Source organism: Urocitellus parryii, chromosome 7 (genome assembly GCF_045843805.1).
Source record: "Urocitellus parryii isolate mUroPar1 chromosome 7, mUroPar1.hap1, whole genome shotgun sequence".
In the NCBI taxonomy this organism is placed as follows: domain Eukaryota; kingdom Metazoa; phylum Chordata; class Mammalia; order Rodentia; family Sciuridae; genus Urocitellus; species Urocitellus parryii.
The window spans coordinates 165,681,945-165,702,118 of record NC_135537.1 but is presented as its reverse complement, the minus strand read 5'-3'; the positions used below and the strand labels follow the sequence as shown (position 1 = coordinate 165,702,118).

The 20,174-nt window shown below is 53.3% G+C and overlaps 2 protein-coding genes and 1 non-coding gene across 9 annotated transcripts; 1 reads left to right on the top strand and 2 right to left on the bottom strand.

The window, feature by feature from the left end:
• Positions 1-1,400: 1,400 nt before the first annotated feature.
• Trnag-ccc (transfer RNA glycine (anticodon CCC)) lies at positions 1,401-1,474 on the bottom strand. Its single transcript has one exon. It is a non-coding gene; the product is annotated as a tRNA-Gly (tRNA).
• A 3,684-nt stretch (positions 1,475-5,158) lies between these two features.
• On the top strand, positions 5,159-9,507 carry Slc25a39 (solute carrier family 25 member 39). Of its 3 annotated transcripts, none has more exons than XM_026412386.2 (12): positions 5,159-5,263; positions 6,202-6,301; positions 6,425-6,484; positions 6,611-6,655; positions 6,930-7,039; positions 7,580-7,647; positions 7,790-7,914; positions 8,108-8,281; positions 8,372-8,481; positions 8,701-8,782; positions 8,860-8,940; positions 9,027-9,507. In XM_026412386.2, exons 2-12 carry the CDS (start codon positions 6,217-6,219, stop codon positions 9,140-9,142), a joined length of 1,056 nt encoding a protein of 351 aa, XP_026268171.1. In that variant the 5' UTR covers positions 5,159-5,263; positions 6,202-6,216; the 3' UTR covers positions 9,143-9,507. The 3 variants fall into 3 exon arrangements, with proteins under 3 accessions (XP_026268171.1, XP_026268170.1, XP_026268172.1); XM_026412385.2 differs by having other exon boundaries at positions 6,906-7,039; XM_026412387.2 differs by lacking the exon at positions 6,611-6,655.
• Positions 9,508-9,612: 105 nt separating this feature from the next.
• Rundc3a (RUN domain containing 3A) lies at positions 9,613-19,427 on the bottom strand. 5 transcript variants are annotated; one of them, XM_026412396.2, is made up of 11 exons: positions 19,306-19,427; positions 15,678-15,793; positions 15,171-15,319; positions 14,914-14,999; positions 13,923-14,012; positions 13,737-13,817; positions 13,430-13,595; positions 13,162-13,319; positions 12,330-12,467; positions 12,116-12,222; positions 9,613-11,101 (listed from the first exon to the last, which is right to left on the bottom strand). In XM_026412396.2, exons 1-11 carry the CDS (start codon positions 19,410-19,412, stop codon positions 10,959-10,961), a joined length of 1,341 nt encoding a protein of 446 aa, XP_026268181.1. In that variant the 5' UTR covers positions 19,413-19,427; the 3' UTR covers positions 9,613-10,958. The 5 variants fall into 5 exon arrangements, with proteins under 5 accessions (XP_026268181.1, XP_026268182.1, XP_026268183.1 ...); XM_026412397.2 differs by lacking the exon at positions 9,613-11,101 and adding an exon at positions 11,685-11,704 and having other exon boundaries at positions 12,330-12,491; positions 19,306-19,412; XM_026412398.2 differs by lacking the exon at positions 9,613-11,101 and adding an exon at positions 11,685-11,704 and having other exon boundaries at positions 19,306-19,412.
• Positions 19,428-20,174: the final 747 nt, after the last annotated feature.

Here is a 20,174-nt window from a genome sequence, read left to right as displayed (position 1 = left end):
ATTTCACAATTGTGCAAGCAGATGTCTAGAGAAAAACTCTTAGAAGTGTCCTGGCCCAGTCAAAGGCTGAAGCGTTTTGAATTTGATAGTAACGCCTGGTCAAAAACTGTCTTCCAAAACAGAGGTACTTTCATCCACGTTCCTCCAGCTGAGCAGCTCTGGGAGATAGGCTGTGGGGCAGTTCTGGAAGATCTTAGCTAGGGCCCTTCTGGTGTCCAGAAACTCCCAACCCACCTTCTCAGGTTTTGGGGAGGGGAAGGCAGAGAGGACTTTTCCCAACTGAGATGGTCCAGGCAATTACATTTATTTATTTATCTACTTATTTATTTTTGGATTAAATCCAGGAGTACTCTACCACTGAGTTACATCTCCAGTCTTGTTTATTTATTTATTTATTTGATACTGAGGACTTATAACCCAGGGCGCTTTACCACTGAAGCTACATCTCAGTCCTTTTCTATTTTTTATTTTGAAACAGGGTCTCACTAAGTTGCTTAGAGCCTTGCTAAATTGTTGAAGCTGGCCTTGAAGTTGCAATCCTCCTGTCTCAGCCTCCCAAGCCACTGGGATTACAGATATGCACTATTGCTCCCAGTCCCATTTATCTATCTGTTTTTTTAAAAAAATATTGTTTTAGTATAGGTGGACACAATATTTTATTTTTTTATGTGGTGCTGAGGATTGAATCCAGTGCCTCATGCATGGTAGAGCACTTTACCTTTGAGCCACAACCCCAGCCCTCAATCTATTTTTGGTATTGGGATTTAACTCAGGTGTGCTTTATCATTGAGCCACACCCACAGCTGCTTTAATTAATTTATTTATTTTAAAATTTTGAGACAGAGTCTTGCTAAATTGCTTAGGTCCTCGATAAATTGCTGAGGTTGACCTTGCAATCCTTTTGCCTCAGTCTTTTGAGTAGCTGGGATTACTGGTGTGTGCCACCATGCCTGTCTCTTTTTTTTTTTTTTGAGACAGGATCTTTCTAAATTGTCCAGATTGGCAGGGAACTTGCAATCTTCCTGCCTCAGTCTCCCAAGTAATTGGCTAAACCATTTAAGACTGAGTTGTAAACTTCACCCTCAAACATGTCATGTACATTGCCTAAAACAAGGACAGTCTCCTATAAACCCCAGGATGGTTATCATACTCTTGAAATTTAACATGGATGAAGTAACCCTGCCCATACAGACGTATGGCTATTCTCCATTTGTCCCAGAGAATACCTGTATGGCTCCCTTTCCCTTTCCTACTGTCAGGATCCAGAGATCAGACTTTGCCTTTAGTGATGGGCCTAGGAGGTCAGTGGCTTAGCAGCCCAGAGCCCTCCCTCCACTCCCTCCAGAAGGTTACTCTAGATGGAGAACAGTGCTGACCTTGGACTCAGAGGTCTTTTTTTTTTGTAGTACTGGGGATTGAACCCAGGGCCTTGTGCATGGGAGGCAAGCACTCTACCAACTGAGCTATATCCCCAACCCTTATCTGACAGTCTTTACAATCATCCTGTTGCTGCTATGTTCTCCCCTTTTGCAATTGAAAGGAGTTTTGCCTTTTAATCTGTATGAAGAGGATGCTAATGGACACATAGGGTCATATGCTGCCTGAGGGGGACCACAGGGCACATGATCAGTTTGTCCCTGGCTGACATAGCCTAGCTATTGATTACCCCTCCTCAGGCCTCCAGGCTTGCTCCTCTGGGCAGGCATGTCTAGCCAGGGCTACAGAACTTCTAGGAACTGTGATCTACTCAGCTCTGAGTCCCTAGTAGCGTCCACAGAACCATTTCTTTTCTCTTTTTTTGTGGGGGAGGGCTACTGGGAATTGAACCCAGGGTGCTTAACCACTGAGACACATCCCCAGCCCTTTTCAAATATTTTATTTGGAAACAGGGTCTGGCTGAGTTGCTTAGGCCTTGCTAAGTTGCTGAGGCTGGCTTTGAATTCGCAATCCTCCTGCCTCAGCCTTCTGAACTGCTGGGATAATAGGCATCTGTCACCTTGCCTGGCACAGAACCATTTCTTGACATGTAGTTTTTATGTAGCTAAGAATGTGTAAGCTAGGTAGGACATGGGACATTGTCTATTTTCAGATGAGGAAAGAAACACAGTGACAAATCTTGAAGGCGTTCTAGTTGAGAGCACTGGAAAAAGAAAATCAGAAATGGTGTACAAGTGCTTCATTCTACTGTATGGGAAACTGAGGCTCAGATTTGACTCACTTTGCTCTTGTTACTTTTTTTTTTAAGAGAGAGAATTTTTAAAAAATATTTATTTATTTTTTTTAGTTTTTCGGTGGACCCAACATCTTTGTTTGTATGTGGTGCTGAGGATCGAGTGCTACCGCTTGAGCCACATCCCCAGCCCTCGCTCTTGTTACTTTTGCTCTGGGTGTAAGGAGTTATTATCCACACCTGCACATCAGGAGGCAGAGATGACGGGACCAGAACCTCAGGGAACTTGATGTGTTACAGGTGGTGGTGGTGGGGAGCAATTAATAACAGTAGTGGTAATAGCAATTATTGATTTGTGTGTGCCTTATGTTACTCAGGACTCTAAAGACTTCATAAGGGGGCTGGGGATGTGGCTCAAGTGGTAGCGCGCTCACCAGAGTTCCATCCTCAGCACCACAGACAAACAAAGATGTGTCCGCTGTTAACTAAAGAATAAATATTAAAATTCTAAAAAAAAAAAAAGACTTCACAGGGGGTTGGGATTGTAGCTCAGTGGTAGTGTGCTTGTCTAGTCTGAAGAGACACTGAGTTCAATCCCTTCATAGGTATTAACTCATTAAATACCTAATCCCTTTGAGGTAAGCACATCATTATTATCAGCTTACTTCAAAAAGGGGAAATTAAGGTTTACAGAGATTAAGATACTTCCTAAAGGTTCACAACTGTTACCACTGTTGACCGGTGACAAGTCCTTGCTTCCCCAATGTTGAAAAATAACACCAGAGAAGCACTCCGAGGCAAGGTCAGAGTAGAAATTAGAAGTTTATTAAAAGACAGAAGAAAAGACTTCTCCCGAGGAAGAAGGGGACCCAAGAGATGGAATCCGTGGAAGTGCGGTTGTCTCCCCTTTTTATAGTTCTTTCAGTGATGTAATGTAGGTGGAAGGCCCCAAGGATGGGACACAGGTGGGCCAAAGGAGTAATCTGGGCAGGAAGGACTTCTGAGTTAGCATCTTCAAGTTTGCTGGGGGCTGTTCATTAACACTTCTTTGGGATGGGCTCTGGCCTTGGGCTTTTTCCTGGACTTCATTAACATTCCATGAGTTGTCCTGCGTTTCCGGAATTCATTCTCAACAAGGCCTCCATTTTAGATCTTACTCGATATTAGACCGGATTTACCTAACTAACTACCTAACTTTAAATCTGGCTTCACAACCACTTAAGAAAGTAGTGAGACACTGGAAACCAGGACCTGCCTTCCCACCCACGCACACACGTTCTCAGACCTACTCCCCTAGTGGTGCTCGGGGAGTAGATCCGCCTAATTAAGAACTTTCTTTTTCTTTTCTTTTCTTTTCTTTTTTTTTTTTTTTTTTTGAGTGACCTCCAGGGACTCCGTTTTCTCATCCTTAAAATGGAAGAGTGTGTTTTTGTGAAGGAGGGTCTGGGTTCTATCTCACATTAGGAAAGTATTACAGTTTCCTTTTCTGTCAATCAGGAAGAATAATTTCGTCGCTGTTGGCTGTGAAACTGTTGGGTAAACCATTAACTTTGAGTTCGTTTAGGACCTTGATGGGGGCTGGATCTATGAAGTGATTTTATGTCATTTCCCAGCTTGAGGTGGGAAGGGAATGGAAAGGGCCATTTTCCTTGGACGCTTCAGTTAGGCGACTACTTCATCGGATTGCAAGCTCTCCGCCCTGTAAACCCGGAGTTTTGAGCAGTGGAGAGCCGCAAGGCCTTTTCTCGGGGAAAGCTTATGGTTGGCCTCTTGGCATCCACGTGCTAACCTGGCTGGCTGGGAGGCTCCAGCTCCGGTCCCGACCAGTTGGAGCCTGAGGGGCGGGGAAGGTAGTGACGTCAAAATCACCGTCTAGCCTCCTTAAAGGCACAGGCTCACTCCGAATTCGTTTTTTTGTGTATGTGTGTTAGGACCAAAAAAAACCCATACGCTCAAAAAAGTTTTAAAAGTGAAGTGGAGGTGGCGTCTCGGGTGCGGGGCTGTGCGGGAGAAAAGGTTCTCGCTGAGAAACTGGATCAGAAACGTCGGCACTGGATTTAAGCCCGCCTCACCTGGGGAGGCAGCCGGGTGCAAGGGGAAAAGTTCCTAAAGGTTCGAATTCCGGGCTCTTAACTTTGAACCTCAGTTTAACCTGTAAAATGGTGCAGCCTAATTCAAAAAAAGTTTTTTGAGCCTTGGAAGACTATGGGAAAATAATCCAACACAAAAATTGTCTGTTCCTTACTCCCCGACTCAATGCTTTCACCGTGTGCTCCAGGAATTCCTGACCCAACCCTTTGTTGAAAATTGCCCAAGGTCTCAGGGGGATGGTACTCAGGTCTCCCGGCACCCGGGTCAACTTTCCCTGTGTCCAAAACGCCTGGCCCGGGTTATGGCTCATCTAACTTAACTGCACACTCGCAAGTGCTCTGCAGTTCATAAGGCAGTTTTGGAGTTGCAGCCGCGTTTCACTATCGGTAAAAAGGGCGATGCTAATTCCTGCCAGACACTATCGCCATAAAGTAGTAAAACTTCAGCAGGGCGTAGACTGGCCGACGTTTGCCTATGACTGGTGTATTTCCTAGCGACCTCGAAGAACTGATGAGGACACCGAAGAGGCGAACAGTGCGATCGATACCCACGCCGTCTGGAAAGTTGCTGCGAGCGCTGAGACTCCCGGCGCAGTGATCCACAGGGATGTAGGCGGGGTGGGGCTTGTGAAAACACGCGTCAAGTGCGGTGCAGCAGCCCGGTCAAGCGCGAGGTGCAGACGGCGACCTTGACCCTCAGGCCTCAAGGAGCACTGGGCAAGGATGGAATCCGCCCGCGAGACAGCGGCGCAAGGGCGGGACTACGGCAGGTGGGGGCAAGAGAAAACGAGTGGGTGGGACCTGTGGCACTCCGGGTAGAAGACCGGTTGGCCCACGGAGGCGGGGCTTAGAAGCTGTTCGGGGGCGGGGTCAGCTAGACCAATTTCCCAGTCCGCCCTGTGCGAGGCGGGCGAGCGCGCGCGCACCCTGCACCGGCCGCGGAGCCGCTGTGGGCCCGATGGGCCCCAGGCGCCGCGCCGCGCGAGCACCGGCTTGGAGCCAGGTGGGCGGGCCGAAGCTGGGGGCCGGCTGGGATCCGAAGCGGGAGTGGGATGTCTGGGGGTCCCTCCGGACTGATTCCAGGCTGGGAACGCTGAGTCGCGGGCCGCTGGGCCCTCTTACCCAACGCTGGGAGGGGGCAGGTCCCGGAGGGTCGGGAACAGGTCTTTCTCCTGGACCCTGCCTGTGACCTCTCGGCTGTCCCCATCTCGTATTCTGGGAAGAGAGGCAGAGGAAATGTTTCTTATCCAGGTCTTTGGGCCTGCTCTGTGCGGCCCCGGAATGCAGAGTGTGGGGGAGTGCCAGGCACCCCAGCCAGCAGTCGGCGGAAAGGCGGATGGACCTTTCTCGACGACATTAGATTTGTTTACACGTTTCCTTTGATGCCCAGCCCCACTTTTCTTCGCCCAGTAACTCGAGGGGCGCAGGTGCCCACCCCGGGGCTGGGTGCTGTAGCCGGGTCCAGAGGGAGCAGCTCAGTAGTTTTGATCTTTGGGCCGCTAGGGCCAAACCCGGTGTCTGCACTTAAGTGCACAGTAAGCATGTATGGTGTGGGTGAGGAAATGGCATTGGGCCATAATTTCCATTAACTGACTACTCCTGAAGTGCTGGAGTAACCTTGGATAGGTCACCTGTCTTCTCTGAGCCTTAGTTTCCACGTTAGCAAAATGAGACTGACCCCAGCTGTTTTGGAAGGTTATTGTGAGGATTATTGAGGCAATTGCTTGGGTGCACTATAGGGGTGAGCATCGGTTAAAATCCCAAAGAACTGCCTCATGGCTACCCCTCCCCGTGAGGCTTGGTATTCCATTTTTAAAAACTTTTTGGTTTCTGTTGGGTGGATAGGACCCAGGCTCCCTCTACATGGTAAGCAAGTGTTCTACCATCGAGCCATACTCCCAGCCAAGTTGGTACTCCATGTGACTGCAGTTTGTTTTTCAGGATTGAAACAACAAGATGGCTGACCAGGACCTGGGGGGCATTAGCCCTTTCCAACAAATGGTGGCCTCAGGGGCTGGGGCTGTGGTCACCTCTCTCTTCAGTAAGACCTGGGAAGATGGGATATGAGCAGATGGGGATTGGGGTAGACCAAAGACCAAAGGTGGTACCTTTGTCCTGGGGGAGGGTGAAATGGTGGGGTCCTGAAAGGAGCCTTCTCCCCCAGTGACACCCCTGGATGTGGTGAAAGTCCGCTTGCAGTCTCAGCGCCCCTCAGTAGCCAATGGTGAGTACCTGACCATGATGCCAAATGGAGGGGTGGGGGTCTGGACAAAGTGAGGATCTCCCGGAAATGGGGTCCTTTAGGTGGGTGGGGAGCTCTCTTGACTTGAGGGGCTGCCTTGTATTTTAGAGCTGACACGTCCCTCCAGACTCTGGAGCCTTTCCTACACCAAATGTGAGTGCCCCAAGCCACAAGGAGCCTGGGAGGGTTAAGGGAGGGAGCGTCCCAGTGTCCTCAGGTAAATTGTGGGCCCCCTAGTCATGAGCTAGCACTACCTTCAGGTTATGTCCCCTTGCCCTCTGTCCTTTACAAGAACATCCATGCAGGGATTCTAGCCTCAATTGGCCTACCAAGGATGGGGACTCACCACCTCCCTGCAAGGTTCCAGGGCCCTGTCATCCTAATACCTCTTCTCCTTCCCCAGCGCCCTCCTCTCTCCCATCCACAGGGAAGTGTCTCCTATACTGCAATGGTGTCCTGGAGCCCCTGTACCTGTGCCCAAATGGTACCCGCTGTACCACCTGGTTTCGTGATCCTACCCGCTTCACTGGCACTCTGGTGAGGAGCAGGGAAGAATGATATTGCAAGGCATGTAGAGGCAGCCAGTTCATTTTGGGAAGGGCTTCCCAGAGGAATTAGTGCCTCTGTGAGGTTTTGGTTTTGTTTTGTTTTCCTGTATTGGGGTCAAACCCAGGGCTCTGCCCATGTTAGGCAAGTGCTCTACCACTAAGCCATATTCCTAAACTTCCAAAGGCTTTATTATTGTTATTACTTATTTATTTTTTAGTTGTTGATGGACCTTTATTTTATTAATTTGTTTATACATAGTGCTGAGGATCGAACCCAGTGCCTCACACTTGCTAGGCAAATGCTGTACCACTGATATACAACCCCAGCCCCCAAAAGGTTTTGAAGGGGGAATTGGGGTCCACCTGGAGCTAACTGATAGGCTATGGGTATGGAGACCTGAGGGACTACTACTTCTCAGGGCTGTGAGCAGAGGCTGAGGGCATTAGGCCAGGGCCCAGCCTGGTCAGCCCATCTCAGGCTTTGTTCATGTCTGTTCTTTCCCCTTTTTTCTGGTGCCCATGTGGCTAGGATGCTTTTGTGAAGATTGTGAGGCATGAGGGCACCAGGACCCTGTGGAGTGGCCTCCCAGCCACCTTGTAAGTAGCCAAGTCCTGGGTATTTCCTTCCTTTGGTGCCTGTTGATCCCTTGCTCTCTCTCTCTCTGTTGGCTGGCTGGCTGGGGCAGGGGATGCTTGGGAGCCTTTGGGAGTCCTAACTTACCTCTGTCCACATCCCTAGGGTGATGACTGTGCCAGCTACCGCCGTCTACTTCACTGCCTACGATCAACTCAAGACCTTCCTCTGTGGGCAAGCCCTGACTTCTGACCTCTATGCACCTATGGTTGCTGGTGCACTGGCTCGCTGTGAGCATAGGCCTATGTCCTTGATCTCCCTCTGTCCCTGCCTGGATCTGAGCCCAGTCAGTTCCAGTTCCCAGTCCCAAACTGCCACCTTGAGGGTGGGGGAATGTTTTAGACCCCCCGGTCCTAGGGCAGCAGTGGGAACTACCATATGGGACCTGAAATCCGAACTCTTTGCACTGTCCACCCCCTGCAGTGGGCACTGTGACAGTGATCAGTCCCCTGGAACTTGTACGGACAAAGCTGCAGGCTCAGCACGTATCATACCGTGAGCTAGGCACCTGTGTCCGGGCTGCGGTGGCTCAGGGTGGCTGGCGCTCATTGTGGCTGGGCTGGGGCCCTACAGCCCTTCGAGATGTACCCTTCTCAGGTAGGCATCCAGGAGTATAGGGAGTGGGGTATGGGAGTCCTGGAATGTTGTGGCCTCCTCACCTCTTATGAGTGCCCCCCACTTCCCAAGCTCTGTACTGGTTCAACTATGAGCTGGTGAAGAGATGGCTGAATGGGCCCAGACCAAAGGACCAGACATCTGTGGGCATCAGCTTCGTAGCTGGCGGCATCTCAGGGACGGTGAGTTGACTGGACTAGGTTTGAGGCCAGTGGAGGTATCCCTGGGGGCACTTGAGTGTTGATGGAGATGCCCAGGAGAAGAGTCCTCACCAGCAGTACATTACATCAGGGTCCTTAGCCATACCTAGAAGGCCTTTATCCCTCTCCAGAAGCCACCAGTGTGCCAAGGATAGGGGTCATGGGAATGGGGATGAGCTAGCCCTCTTCTCACCCTACCAGGTGGCTGCCATCTTGACTCTACCCTTTGATGTGGTGAAGACGCAGCGGCAGGTAGCGCTGGGAGCTGTAGAGGCTGTAAGAGGTGAGCTCCCAGGCAAGTGGAGTGAGGGGCAGGCAGGGGCCCAAGTGGATCGTGCTGAATCGGCCTTGAATTTGCAGTGAAGCCCCCGCGCGTTGACTCCACCTGGCTGCTGCTTCGGAGGATACGGGCAGAATCAGGCACCAAGGGACTCTTTGCAGGTGGGTATCTGTCTGTGTGAGCCTGAATCTGTTTGTCTGGAACCCTGAACCCTGACCCCTGACCTGGACTTTCCTTCTTATTTTAGGCTTCCTCCCGAGGATCATCAAGGCTGCCCCCTCCTGTGCTATCATGATCAGCACTTACGAGTTTGGCAAAAGCTTCTTCCAGAGGCTCAACCGAGAAAAGCCTCTGGGCCATTAAATGGGGCCAGGAGATGGACTCTCTAGCTCTTCCCGTGGATCAGGGGCAGGAGGAGACTGAGTCAAGTGCCTTTTCCTCAGCACTCAGGGGACGGGCCTCGTTTCCCTTTTCTCCCAACCAAGAGCCCCAGGTAGGGCTGTCCCCCAACCCTGGGCCATCCAGGCCTTCCTTAGACCCAGCTAGATTCCTGTTGCTCCCCCTTTCCAGGATCATCACTTTCCCATCCCCAAGTTCAAGACCAAATCTGTTCATTGCCTGCCTCTTGTGTTTGCTTTGTGTTTGCTGTAGCTGGGCCTCCAGGAGCCAAGAAGCCCTGAGCTCAGTGTTTCCCTGCCTCTTCATGCTGTCTAAAAATGATGAACTTCTGTGTGGTGCTTCTGTCTGCTGCGGCCAGGCATGGGGGGAGTGGCCTAGGAGGGGTCCTGATGCTGGCTTTGACTGACCAGAGTGGCACCCATGAAGAAGCCCTCCTTAACTTAGGGAGGGTCAAGTTGAAGACCCAAAATTGAGGGAGGTGACAAGTTGACATTGTGGCCATGAGGTCCCTTCAGCATGGACCCAGTGTGTTAGAAGAGAGACATCTCCCCAAAAGCACACTTAGGTGACAGGGAAAGACAGGCAGTTTCTTAACTGCCAGGCTGCGGCTAATGGACACATTTGCAACTTTGGGCTAAAGCTGAAATGGTTGGACCTGTGGCATGGAAACACCCCCCAGGGCTGACTCTTATCCTGTCCCCAGAGGGTTCTATCTCTTCTACCTGGTGATGAGCAGGTATTAAAAGAGGTCAGGTTGGGGCTTGGGCTGTAGCTCAGGGGCTGAGTGCTTGCCTAGCACGTGTGAGGGACTGAGTTTGATCCTTAGTCTCACATAAGCTGTCCATCTAAAACTACTAAAAATAGCAACAACAAAAGATTTTAAAGAGATCGGTTGACCAAGCACAGTGGTACATGCCTGTAATTCCAGCAACCCAGAAGGCTGAGGCAGGAGGATTGCAAGTTCACAGCCAGCCTAGGCAAATTAGCAAGGCCCTAAGCAATTTAGCCAGACCTTGTCTCAGAATTTTTTTAAAAAGGGCTGGGTGTGATTAAGTGCCCCTGGGTTTATTCCTTGTACCAAAACAATAAAAGAAGTCAGGTTGAAGTGGCATTTTCAGGTCTTGGTCCTGCCCTGGGCAGACTTCATTACTTACAACATGGCATACAGAAACCCCTCTCCCTAAATTGTCATGGCCCATTTGGAACAAGTTGATTCGGCTAACAGTGAGCCTTGCCTTGTTACAGGCCTGGTACTGGCTCTACTGCTTTCTGAACTTGGCATGGGGCCCTATCCCAGACCCCCACAGACGAGGCCACCCTCAGTCCTCTGGTTTTTATTTGCCTGATCCCCCCAGAACCCCCATGTGGGGGCGAGGAAGGAGTGACTCCAGAGGGTACATAAGGACAGACTAGAGAGGCAGGGCAGCAGGGTCGCCAAGGCTGGGCCGCCAGCTGTTGAGAGTGGGAGATGAGTGAAGGAGAGTCCAGAGGGATTCAGCTATGCCTCAGGACCACCAGAAGAATGGAGTGGCTTCCCCAGTAGTCCCTGTGGCCTTGGTCTTCCTGCCTCCCGCCCCCACTGCTTCCCTTTACAGCCCCGGCCTCCTTGGGCAGGAAGCTAAAACAGGCAAGAAGCAGGGGTTGGTTATCTTTTCCTCAGAGACCCCTGGCTGGGTGGGCAGCATTCTCTGGAAGGGCAGCCTGGACTGGGGGATTCAAGGAAAAGTGGCAGGTGTCCATGGCCCCTGGCAGGTGGGGCTGGCATTGCCCACGCCGCTTCTCAGCTGGGGCTCAGTGCTGGACTGCCCTCGGGACTGTCGCTCACCAGGCACTCGTTGGATTTGAAGCTCGCCAGGGACTTGCAGCTGGGGATGGAGGCCAGGGAGCCGCAGAGGCCCAGCATGGAGGGCGTGGGGTCCTTTCCTGGGAAGAAAGGGCGGGTGAGGTGGGACCAACCATTCTGCTTGTGTGTGAGTTGGGGGAGGGGTATGCAGGGTGGGCAGTGAAGGGACAGCCCTCAGGTCACCCACTGAGACTTTCTTGATCTCTTCTGGAGCATTTGTCATTTTCAATTAAACCTTGATTAAGCACCTGTTTCTGTCATGCACCATGCTGGGGACACTGTATTGTAATCATCAGTTTATGTCTCTCTCCCCCTGAGGTTCGTTCTCTTTTTATCCCTTTATTAATCACGCAGTGAGCAGTTGCTCTGTTCCAAGCACTGGGGATACAGAGAACGGAGAGACGTGGTCCCTGCCCTCAAGGAGCTCACAGTCTGGTGGGGGAGACAGACACACAGACAATCACAAACACAGTGTGGTGGGTTACATGTCCACAGCCTGCCTTGTCTCAAAGAAGATCTAGGGTCATCCAATACAGTGTGGTTATAAAAAAGACAGGAAGTCCAGCACAGGGAGAGCTAGGATGGGAAAAACAAGATGAAGCCAGGGGTGAGGGCAACACAACGCATGCGTTGAAGTCCTGGGTATTCGCGCGAAGGGAGCCACTAATTTGGCTCTGAGCTTCCTGGCAGCCAAAGAAAAGGGGGAAACAATGGTCAGGCAAGCAGTTCACAGTGTGCATAAGAGTAAATTAGGCTGAGGGATTCCCCAAGAATTTGTGAGCCCCATGAGGCTGTCATACCAAAAAGCCATTGAGCCCTCGCCATAAGCCAACAATGGTGATCATTTTACCAACATTGCCATTGGACCGGTGGGAACAGGGCTCAGCAATATAAAGTGACTGGTAAGCTTTCACAGCTTAGGGGAGGCATGGCCAGGATTTGCATTGGGTTCTGTCTGACACCCCAAACCAAGCTCTTCACTGCTGTCCTAAATGCTCAAGAAGGGCTGAGTATGAGGGGCTTGGCCAGGGCCTGACTGCAGACGGCTGAAGCCCTTCCTGGAGGGGTGCTGAATGCCAGGGTGGGGGGCTCACCGATGGGGCCCCAGGGCTCTTCGTCCCGCTTGCCCTCTCCTAGGCGCTGGGAGTCAGAGCTCAGACTGGCCTCAGCTGACAGCGGTTCGGTGCTCATATAGCTGTGTCTGTAGTAGAGCAGAGAGAGATGGTGCTGGCAGAGGCCTACAGCCCCAGGCCATTCTTCCCTGGGGGCCCAACACTCAGCCCCAAGCTAAGCCTACTTGGGACTTACCTCCTGTAGAGCTTGGATTTGCTGGTACCCTCAGCCCCATTGAGTGTTCCCAGCGAGGGCCACTGGCTGACCAGGGGTGTTGTGAGTTCCTTGGAAGCCTGGGTCAGGGGGGCGTGGTCACCAGGGATCAGACCTGTCCTGGGAGGGGGAGGGGGGTCAGGCCTGGCTGAGAAAGGGAGCAGAAATAGGGAAGGGGGACTCAGCAGGAAAGGGGTTGGAGCAGGGGTTAGGAAGGAAACCTGAGTAGCAAAAAGGTGGAAACAATGTTGGGGTCACGGGGCAGACCCAGGCAAGCATGGAGATGGCACTAGTGGTTGTTGGAATGGAGTTGTAGGAGTGGGTTGGGATGGTGTGTGTGTGGGGGGGTGGGGGACAGTGGAGAATAGTAAGTCATAGGAGGTGGTGCTGAAGGGTCATGATTAGGGAGATTAGGGAAGAAAAATTACAAAAAATCTTTATGGGGATCCATAGAGGTGAGGTAGGGGTCTCCGGCGTGCAGAATTAGAGGAAATGATAATAATCACATTGAAGGTCTCTGAGTGACAGAGGTCCTGTGAGTAAATGTTGGGGTCCCAGCATTAATGTAGGATGGCCACTCTAGCTGATGGGGGGAATTGAGGGGACTGTGGGAGGTCACTGGCTCTTATGTTGAGGATAATGTTTGGAAGATATTGCCCAAATCTCAGAGCAGAGGTGATGACATCTGTGAACTGATGCAGGTGAGTTGGAACGCTGGTGTCAGGAAAGGTGATGCTAGCCAGTGGGGCTGGTGATGGGGTTCACCGGGATGATGTGTCGGGGATCAGGGGCCAGGACAGGCGGCCGCGCTCACAGCTGCTCCTGCAGCTCAAGGATCACGCCTTCCAGCTCCCGCTTCTCGCGCTGGTTCTGCGCCGCAGCCTCCTCCAGCTGCAGCAACAGCCGCCGATTCTCCGCCTCCAGGTCCTTCAGCTGCGACTCGCGCAGTCGCACCAGCTCCTCTAGGTAGCCCTGTGGGGCGACGGCTCAGCCTGAGCGGGTCCCAGCTACTGTCCTGGCCCTGCTCACCCGGGTCGCTCCACCCCGGGCAGCTCCCGCGCCCCAAGCCACGCGTCGCGCACCTTCTGCGCATAGACGATGCGGAACTTCTGCTCCATCTTGTGCCACTTGTTGTACCAGCTGTCCTCGTCAGTGACGAGCGGCAGGTAGGGGTGTTCCGGCGAGTTGTCCTCGCTCGTGCTGCTCTCAGCGCTGTGCCGCTCCTCCTCGTCCGTCAGGTAGTCGTAGCTTGCGGGAGGGAGCAGTGGGTAGGGCCAGCCCTGCACTGCCCCAGCCTCGTCCTGTACCCACCGGGGTGTGGACTAGGATGATGCTGTGCCCCGCCTCCTGTCCGCCAGCACAGTACCCACCTCAATAATGGGCGCTCACCTCTGGGTGAACTTTAAATAGGGCGTGTAATCGATGACCACGGGAGTCTTCCCGTCCAGAACTTCGCCCTTTAGACAGAAGCTGGGGCGGAAGAGCCAGAGTTGGGGGAGGGAACGGGAATGCGAACATTTTGGAGGAAAACAGCCCCCTTGCCCCCGCTACCACCATGCAGACCCCACGACCCACCTGAAGTCGATGACGCTCAGTCCTATCAGCATCCCGGTGAGGAGAGTGGCCTCCTCCCGCAGCATGATGGCCCCGGAGTCATAGAACCGCCTGTGAGGAGCCGGGAGGGACTGCAGGTACAGCTATGACCGAGGAGCCCCGCTCCCAGGATTATCGGGTTTACTACAAACTTCCTGCTCAGTACTAGGGGGTGGGTCTTGTCTTCCCCTCAGACTGGGGCTCCTTGGGGCTAGTGCCGGTGTTCCAGCTTACTGGAATGTGTTCTCTTAAGAGACTTCTCCATCCTCTCAGGTAAATAATCCCCACCAAATGCTTGGTCACCTGATCCTTTAAATCGTAAGCATTTTATGCTTGGCATACAGTAGGTACTCAAAAAATAAATCACTCTGAAATTATAGGGATAGATTGTAGTAAAAACGTAAATTGAGTGTGGCCATGTGACAGGTGGAGGTACATGCCCAGGGCTGTACCCAGACAGTGTCCCACAAACCTTCCTGCACAAGCACATTCTGCCTTGTTCCCCTGCCCCAGGAACTCAGTCTCTGGGAACCCTCAGTTTAGGGATTAAAGCTCCCCACATGGGGTCTGTGGGTTCTTGGGAAGTAAGTATAGAGCTGCTGCATTGTTTGAGGAACTTCACACACTCAGTAGGGCCATGGGCACAGGGTCATAGGTCATGGCACAGGGCCAAGGAGTAAAACAGACCATGGTTGAGGCTTGTTCAGAATTGTGTCCAAGAGTAGAGCAATGCATGCAGGGGAGGCACTGGAAATAAAGGCAAATAATGGGCAATAAAATGTGACCTGGTAGTGTTGGTGATGGTGCTAAGGTTGACCCAGAGTGGTCTGGAAAAAGTCTCATTGGGACTACAAGTCTCAGTGCATGCTGGGACTTGTAGTTCAAGTACTAAAGGTTGTTGCTGGAACTTATGTTCAGGCAACTATAAATGGGCACACTGGGACTTATGGTCCAAGCTGCCTATGGGTCTGACCTGGTAGTCCGGACGTCCCGCAGGGCTGTGGTGATATATTCTGACAAGCGCTTCTCCATCAGTGCTACCCGGATCCATGCCCGACCCTGCAAACATGCTCACATTTACTTGTCCCAGAGGGACCCATATGTCCAGCATCAGGTGTGGCCCTTCTCCCCAGTGCTTTGGGCAAGGGGTAAAGATCAAGGAGCAGGCAGGCACACTGTGTCCAGAGCAGGAATTAGTTGCCTTGGCCCTGCCCACCTCAGGCCCCTCACCTTGGCTCGGGCAGTACTGATGTTTTCCATGTTCTCGATGCTGCTCACACAGTTGTTGGGCACTTTGCTGCAGGCCAACCGGATATAATCCCAGAAGCCCCTCTGCCCATCTGAGCTGAACCAGCTCACTGGACCTGCTGGGGCACAGGCTGAGCCAGGGCAGGGAGGGGGCTCAGCAAAACCAGGGAGTTTGGAGAGGATCCACATAATGAGGCACTTACATGCATCAGTATAAGAAGCCACACCCACATATCCCACCTCCCCAAATGTATGTGCACACATGTGTGCACACAAAGGGCATGCCAGCACATAGCTGCATGCACAGTGATGGCAGAAGCCCTGCTCCTTTCCCCAGCTGTGCACATGAGCTGTATATGGCCCAGAATTGGGGGCCAGGGTCAGTAATAGGGTTCAGAAATCCATGGAGGATATCAGAGTGGGGTACCTAGAAGCTAAAGGCTGGAAGTTGGAAGGGCTGGGGAATGAGGGGCAGGAACTCAGGCCCACCTTTGAAACGGTGGCTGAGGATCTGCTCCAAAATGGCTGCAAAATTAACAAACTCCTCAGATGAGTCATCGATGGGCTCTGCTGTGTACTTCTCCAGCAGGGTTTTCACAGAGAACCTGGTTGGGGGTAGGGAGACGGGGCAGTGGGGGGTCAGGTGAGAAGATAGGGTGATGGTGGTAGAGGAAAGGTGTCAGGCAGAGAGGGAGTGACTGGCAGAGAAGAGGTCATGAAGGGCATGGATATTGTGGGGAGGCAGGTGAGACTAGGAGGACCATAGGTATGCCATGGCATGTGGTGTGAGAGGGTAGCAGATGTGTGTGTGGGGGGATGACAGGTAGGAGACTGACAAAGTAGGTGACAGGAGAGGTGACAGCCAGAGAAAGGAAGCTTCAGGAACAAGGTATGAGAGGGGATGAAACAATAGGTAGAAAGATGAGGCACCAAGAGCTAGGAGGCTGTCCCCAACCCCTTCCTTCTGGACTACCCTCAGAGTTGTATTCTCTTGTGTGTGGGCTGAGGGTCGACCAGGAGTCAGAAACTGGTTTGTGACCCTGTCCTGAGCTGTCTTCTGTTGTTGCTGGAGCAACCTTCCATTCCTCAGGGGATGGGGCCAGTCACCTGTGCCTGGGCATGTGAGTGGGCATATGCACATGGAGCATGGGCGTGCATGGGTGGCCAGGTGGGCTCTCAGCCCACAGATGTCCTCCTCCCCATGTTTCCTTCCTGGCTTTGTCACCCACATACCAGCTGCCCAGAACCAGGCAGTGCAGAGCAGGGTAGAGGGAGGTGCAGGGTATGGGTCTGAAATGCACATTGGGTGGGAGGGGACATTGGCAGCAGATCCTTGAAAGGGGAATGGGGGCCCAGACATTGGCTTCTTAGGGAGGCAGGGAACCAAGGGAAGATAGTGAGTCTGAGGGCCTGGAGCCAGGCAGCCCCCATCCTGCTCCCCAGTGCTGCTGGGTGCCTCCTGCTCCCTCTGCAGTCCCTGCCCTACAGTCTCCACCTGCCACCCCTGCAGTGGAGTGGAGCAGGGGTAAGCACATGGCTTCTAGCATCCCATTATCTCCCTGTTATGAGTGGCAGAGAAGGGATGGGGTGTCCAGGGATATGGAACATCCTTGGAACCCTCCTTTCATCTTTGTTAATCAAGCTCTATAATGTGCCAAATGAGGAGTCAAGCAGGTCTGTCTGATTCCAAAGCTCTTGTTATTTCTGCTATGTCTTGTGGCCTCCTGGCAGCTGTCACAATTACTGAGGACCTGAACAGCTTCTGACTCCTTAGCCCTCCACTCTGCAACCCTCCAGTTCTGGAGCATTGGCCTCTGAGGCTTTCAAACCAATGGCATTGCCAAGCCTGTGTCCCTCATTTTCCCTTTAGGCTTAGAATGGGTCTGGCTTGAGATCAGAGCCAGGTCAGTGTTGAGTCACGTTAGAGGGGGTCGTCCTGCTCAGTTCAAATCCTATTTGGTTGGGTGAAAACAGGAATACTAGTTCTTGCTTCATTTAATTTTGGTTCAGATCCCAGGCAGGGATGGGGGAGGGTAAGTGTGCACAAGCTGCTGGGCAGGGGTGATGAGAGCTGGGCCACTAATGGAAGGCTGGCCCTGCTGGGAGGAAGCCTGTGTTCAGGAAGTTATCTGGGTTTCATTATACACCCCCTCTCAATTTGATTTCTCTGGGTCATCTGGGTCACACTTTGATAGGGGCCTAGGGCTGGCTCAGTATGGGAGCCATCTACCATCTGTCCTCAGGGGTGCTGCAGAGCTGGTCATCGCCCCCAGGGAATCCCATGGTGTGTTCCCTCTTAGGAGGTGCAGTGACTGCAAGTTGCCATGGAGACAGGGAGGCCAGGGCCCAGGGGAGACTGCTGCCTGCTAAAGGGAGCCAGTTCTGGGAGGCGGAGGTGAACCACGTGACAGTGGAAAGGCAGCAGGGGTCCCCCAGGGTTTCTGAGCCTTTTTCATGTCCCCAATCCCCAAAATTTTAACCTTATCCCCCAGCTCTAAGCTACCTCCAGTCTACCTGAACCTCTGCGTCTCTAGTCTAGGCCAAGGGGAGTTCGTTCCTTTTCCCATGCACCTGATAGGCAAGAGAAAGGAGAGGAACCTAGGAGGTCAAAAGCCAAGAGAGGAACATGAAAAGTGGCATCAGGACAGGACTGATTCTCTGTGCCAGGCACTGGGCTAGGCTCCTATATACTAGGCCATTACCATTTTTTGGTATGGCTTTTATATCTAAAATGGGTATGATGAGGGACCCAAGGCCCAGAGTGGTCGGGAGTCATTTCCAAGGTTGCAAAGCTAATACTTGAGGTAAAAACATGAACGTAGGTCCATCTGGCCTCAGAGACAGAAATCTTCACTTTATACCACACAGACAAGATTTGGGGAATGAGGGTGGAGGCGGCAGCTCATGCTTTGGGCTGGGTCATTGCTGCATTCCTTCTTTCCATAACATTCCAGGCATCTTCACAGAGGTCTGATGTGCACAGCTCTGTGCAAGTCACTAGGGATGTGATGGAGTGAGACAGATGCAGTGTGATCGGATGTGTGCCCAGGAACCTGGAAACAGCTTTGGGAGCCAGAAGCCAGGGCATCAGGTGGACGCTGACTCCTGGGAGAAAAAGGGCTGAGGCCATGTGCAGGCAGGTGAGGTGGAAGGGAAGACAACCCAGTCCTGCACTCAGGAGCACCCTGCCCTGAGAGGGGAACACTTGGTGGGCATCGGGCAGAGGAGGCTGCAGATGGAGAAGGCAGCTGGCATGGAGATCCCAGAAGGGATGTGCAGGTGGGGGCCCAGGGAGAGACTGAGTAGCTGCCCATTTTGCTGGCTTCAGGGTTAAGAGAGGGAGGGTGAGTCACACTGCAGGGTTGAAGTGGGAAGGATCGCTTCCTGGGCCCCAAGAAATCGGAAGAATTTTCCCAAACCTGCCACAGCCCCACCCTCAGGAACCAATGCTTCTGACCTCCCAATTTCCTCCCCTTGAACCCAGGGACCCAGGCTTCTGTGGGTAGGCCCTGGGTTCTTCTTACAGCAGAGCAGTGTCCCTCACCCTTTACTGGACAGGTTCAGAGCCTTTGCCCACATGCCCAGTTGACTATCACAGGCTGGGGCTGCCCAGAGCCGGAGGAGGGCACCATCCTTACTCCAGGGTCTAGCATTAGGAGGTCTCCCAGGAAATCCCTGCCTGGGAAAGGCCAGGCTGACAGGGGTGGCAATGAGGGTACTTGGAAGGCATTCTTTCCCCCCATGGGTTCCCCACTGCCCACCCTGCTCCCCACTCCCAGAAGAGGAGCCAGCCATCTCCACCCCTCCCCCTCACACACAATGTCACTTCCTGGTTCTCACAGGAAGCTGCAGTGCCAATTAAACACCCCTCACCCCGCCAGGCCCCAGGCTGGGAATAGGCCTGGATTGGCCTAAAAGGATAAGGACCAGACTTCCCACAGCCCTCCGGCTCAGGGCTTGGGAGAAACAGAGGACACATTCCTTTTAACCCTTTGCACCCCCCCCTCTTCTCCGTGGCTGCTGGGCACCCTCCCTCCAGCATGCTCAGCCCAGGGTTCCGAAGCTGGCCCCAACCCCTTTCCCTGACACACCACCCCCGCCCGCCAGCGGCGCCCACCTGCACACGGTGATCAGGTTCCTACGCTCCACGGCCACGTTGCGGGAAGACGCTTTCTTGGAGGATAGCCCCAGAGCCATGGTGGTCTGGACAAGGCTCGCTTCCATCCAGATGTGCGGCCACTGATGCCGCGGCCCGCTGCCCCCCACCCCTCCCGGCGCCCCGGCCCCCTCGCCGGATCACGGCTGGGCCCTCTGTCCACCAGGGCCCATCGACCCCTCCACCGCCATCCCTGTGCCTTTACGCCGGGTGCCGGGTCCCCTTGCTCCCTCCCCCGGCGGCGATTCTGGAGCAAAACAAGGCCGGGGAGGGAGCTCTCCGAGGTGCTGAGCCGGGGCCCGTCACCCCCTCCCCCAGCCGCCCGCCCCCCTCGGCCGGTGACGTCAGGGCCATCGGGCTCCGCCCCCCAGCAGACCGGGGACCAATCCGCAGTGGGTGCAGGGTCTGGGGGAAGGGGGAAGAGCTGGGGGCCCCTGGGAGAGCGGAGGGGGTCCTCGCAAGAGGGCAAAATTGCCCGCAGGAACAGAGAGGCCTGTCCTCCACCTCCACACTCGAGGCCCGGATTGCTCTTCGCGTTTCTGAGCTCCGACGCCCCTACTCCCTTATTTCTGACGTGTGATCGGTGGTGTCTCTCTGTGATTTCTCCTTGTCGCCTGGGGAATGTAGGTGCTCACCACCTGTACCTAATCCCACCCCACCCCCACTCACTCAGCGTTAGCATTCTGAGGCTCCGGCTGCATTCGGGGTGCAGGTGGCCCTAAGGTGCTAACGCAGGAGGCTAAGGAGCAGAGACACTGCGTGTCTATCTATATATGTCCGGGAAGGGTTTGTGTGCACCAGTCTGGCAAAGCCATCTCTTCTGGGGTGTG

Bases quoted from the DNA above. Each gene is read 5' to 3' on its own strand.
- Rundc3a (XM_026412396.2), bottom strand. From the start codon at position 19,412: ATGGAAGCGAGCCTTGTCCAGACCACCATGGCTCTGGGGCTATCCTCC. The intron at 12,468-13,161 runs GTGAGCGCGGCC...TCCCCCTCCCAG, and splicing joins CTTGAGCTGCAGGAGCAGCT to GACAGGTCTGATCCCTGGTG. The intron at 12,223-12,329 runs GTAAGTCCCAAG...GCTCTACTACAG, and splicing joins AAATCCAAGCTCTACAGGAG to ACACAGCTATATGAGCACCG.
- Slc25a39 (XM_026412385.2), top strand. From the start codon at position 6,217: ATGGCTGACCAGGACCTGGGGGGCATTAGCCCTTTCCAACAAATGGTG. The intron at 7,040-7,579 runs GTGAGGAGCAGG...CCATGTGGCTAG, and splicing joins CCCGCTTCACTGGCACTCTG to GATGCTTTTGTGAAGATTGT. The intron at 7,915-8,107 runs GTGAGCATAGGC...CACCCCCTGCAG, and splicing joins TGCTGGTGCACTGGCTCGCT to TGGGCACTGTGACAGTGATC.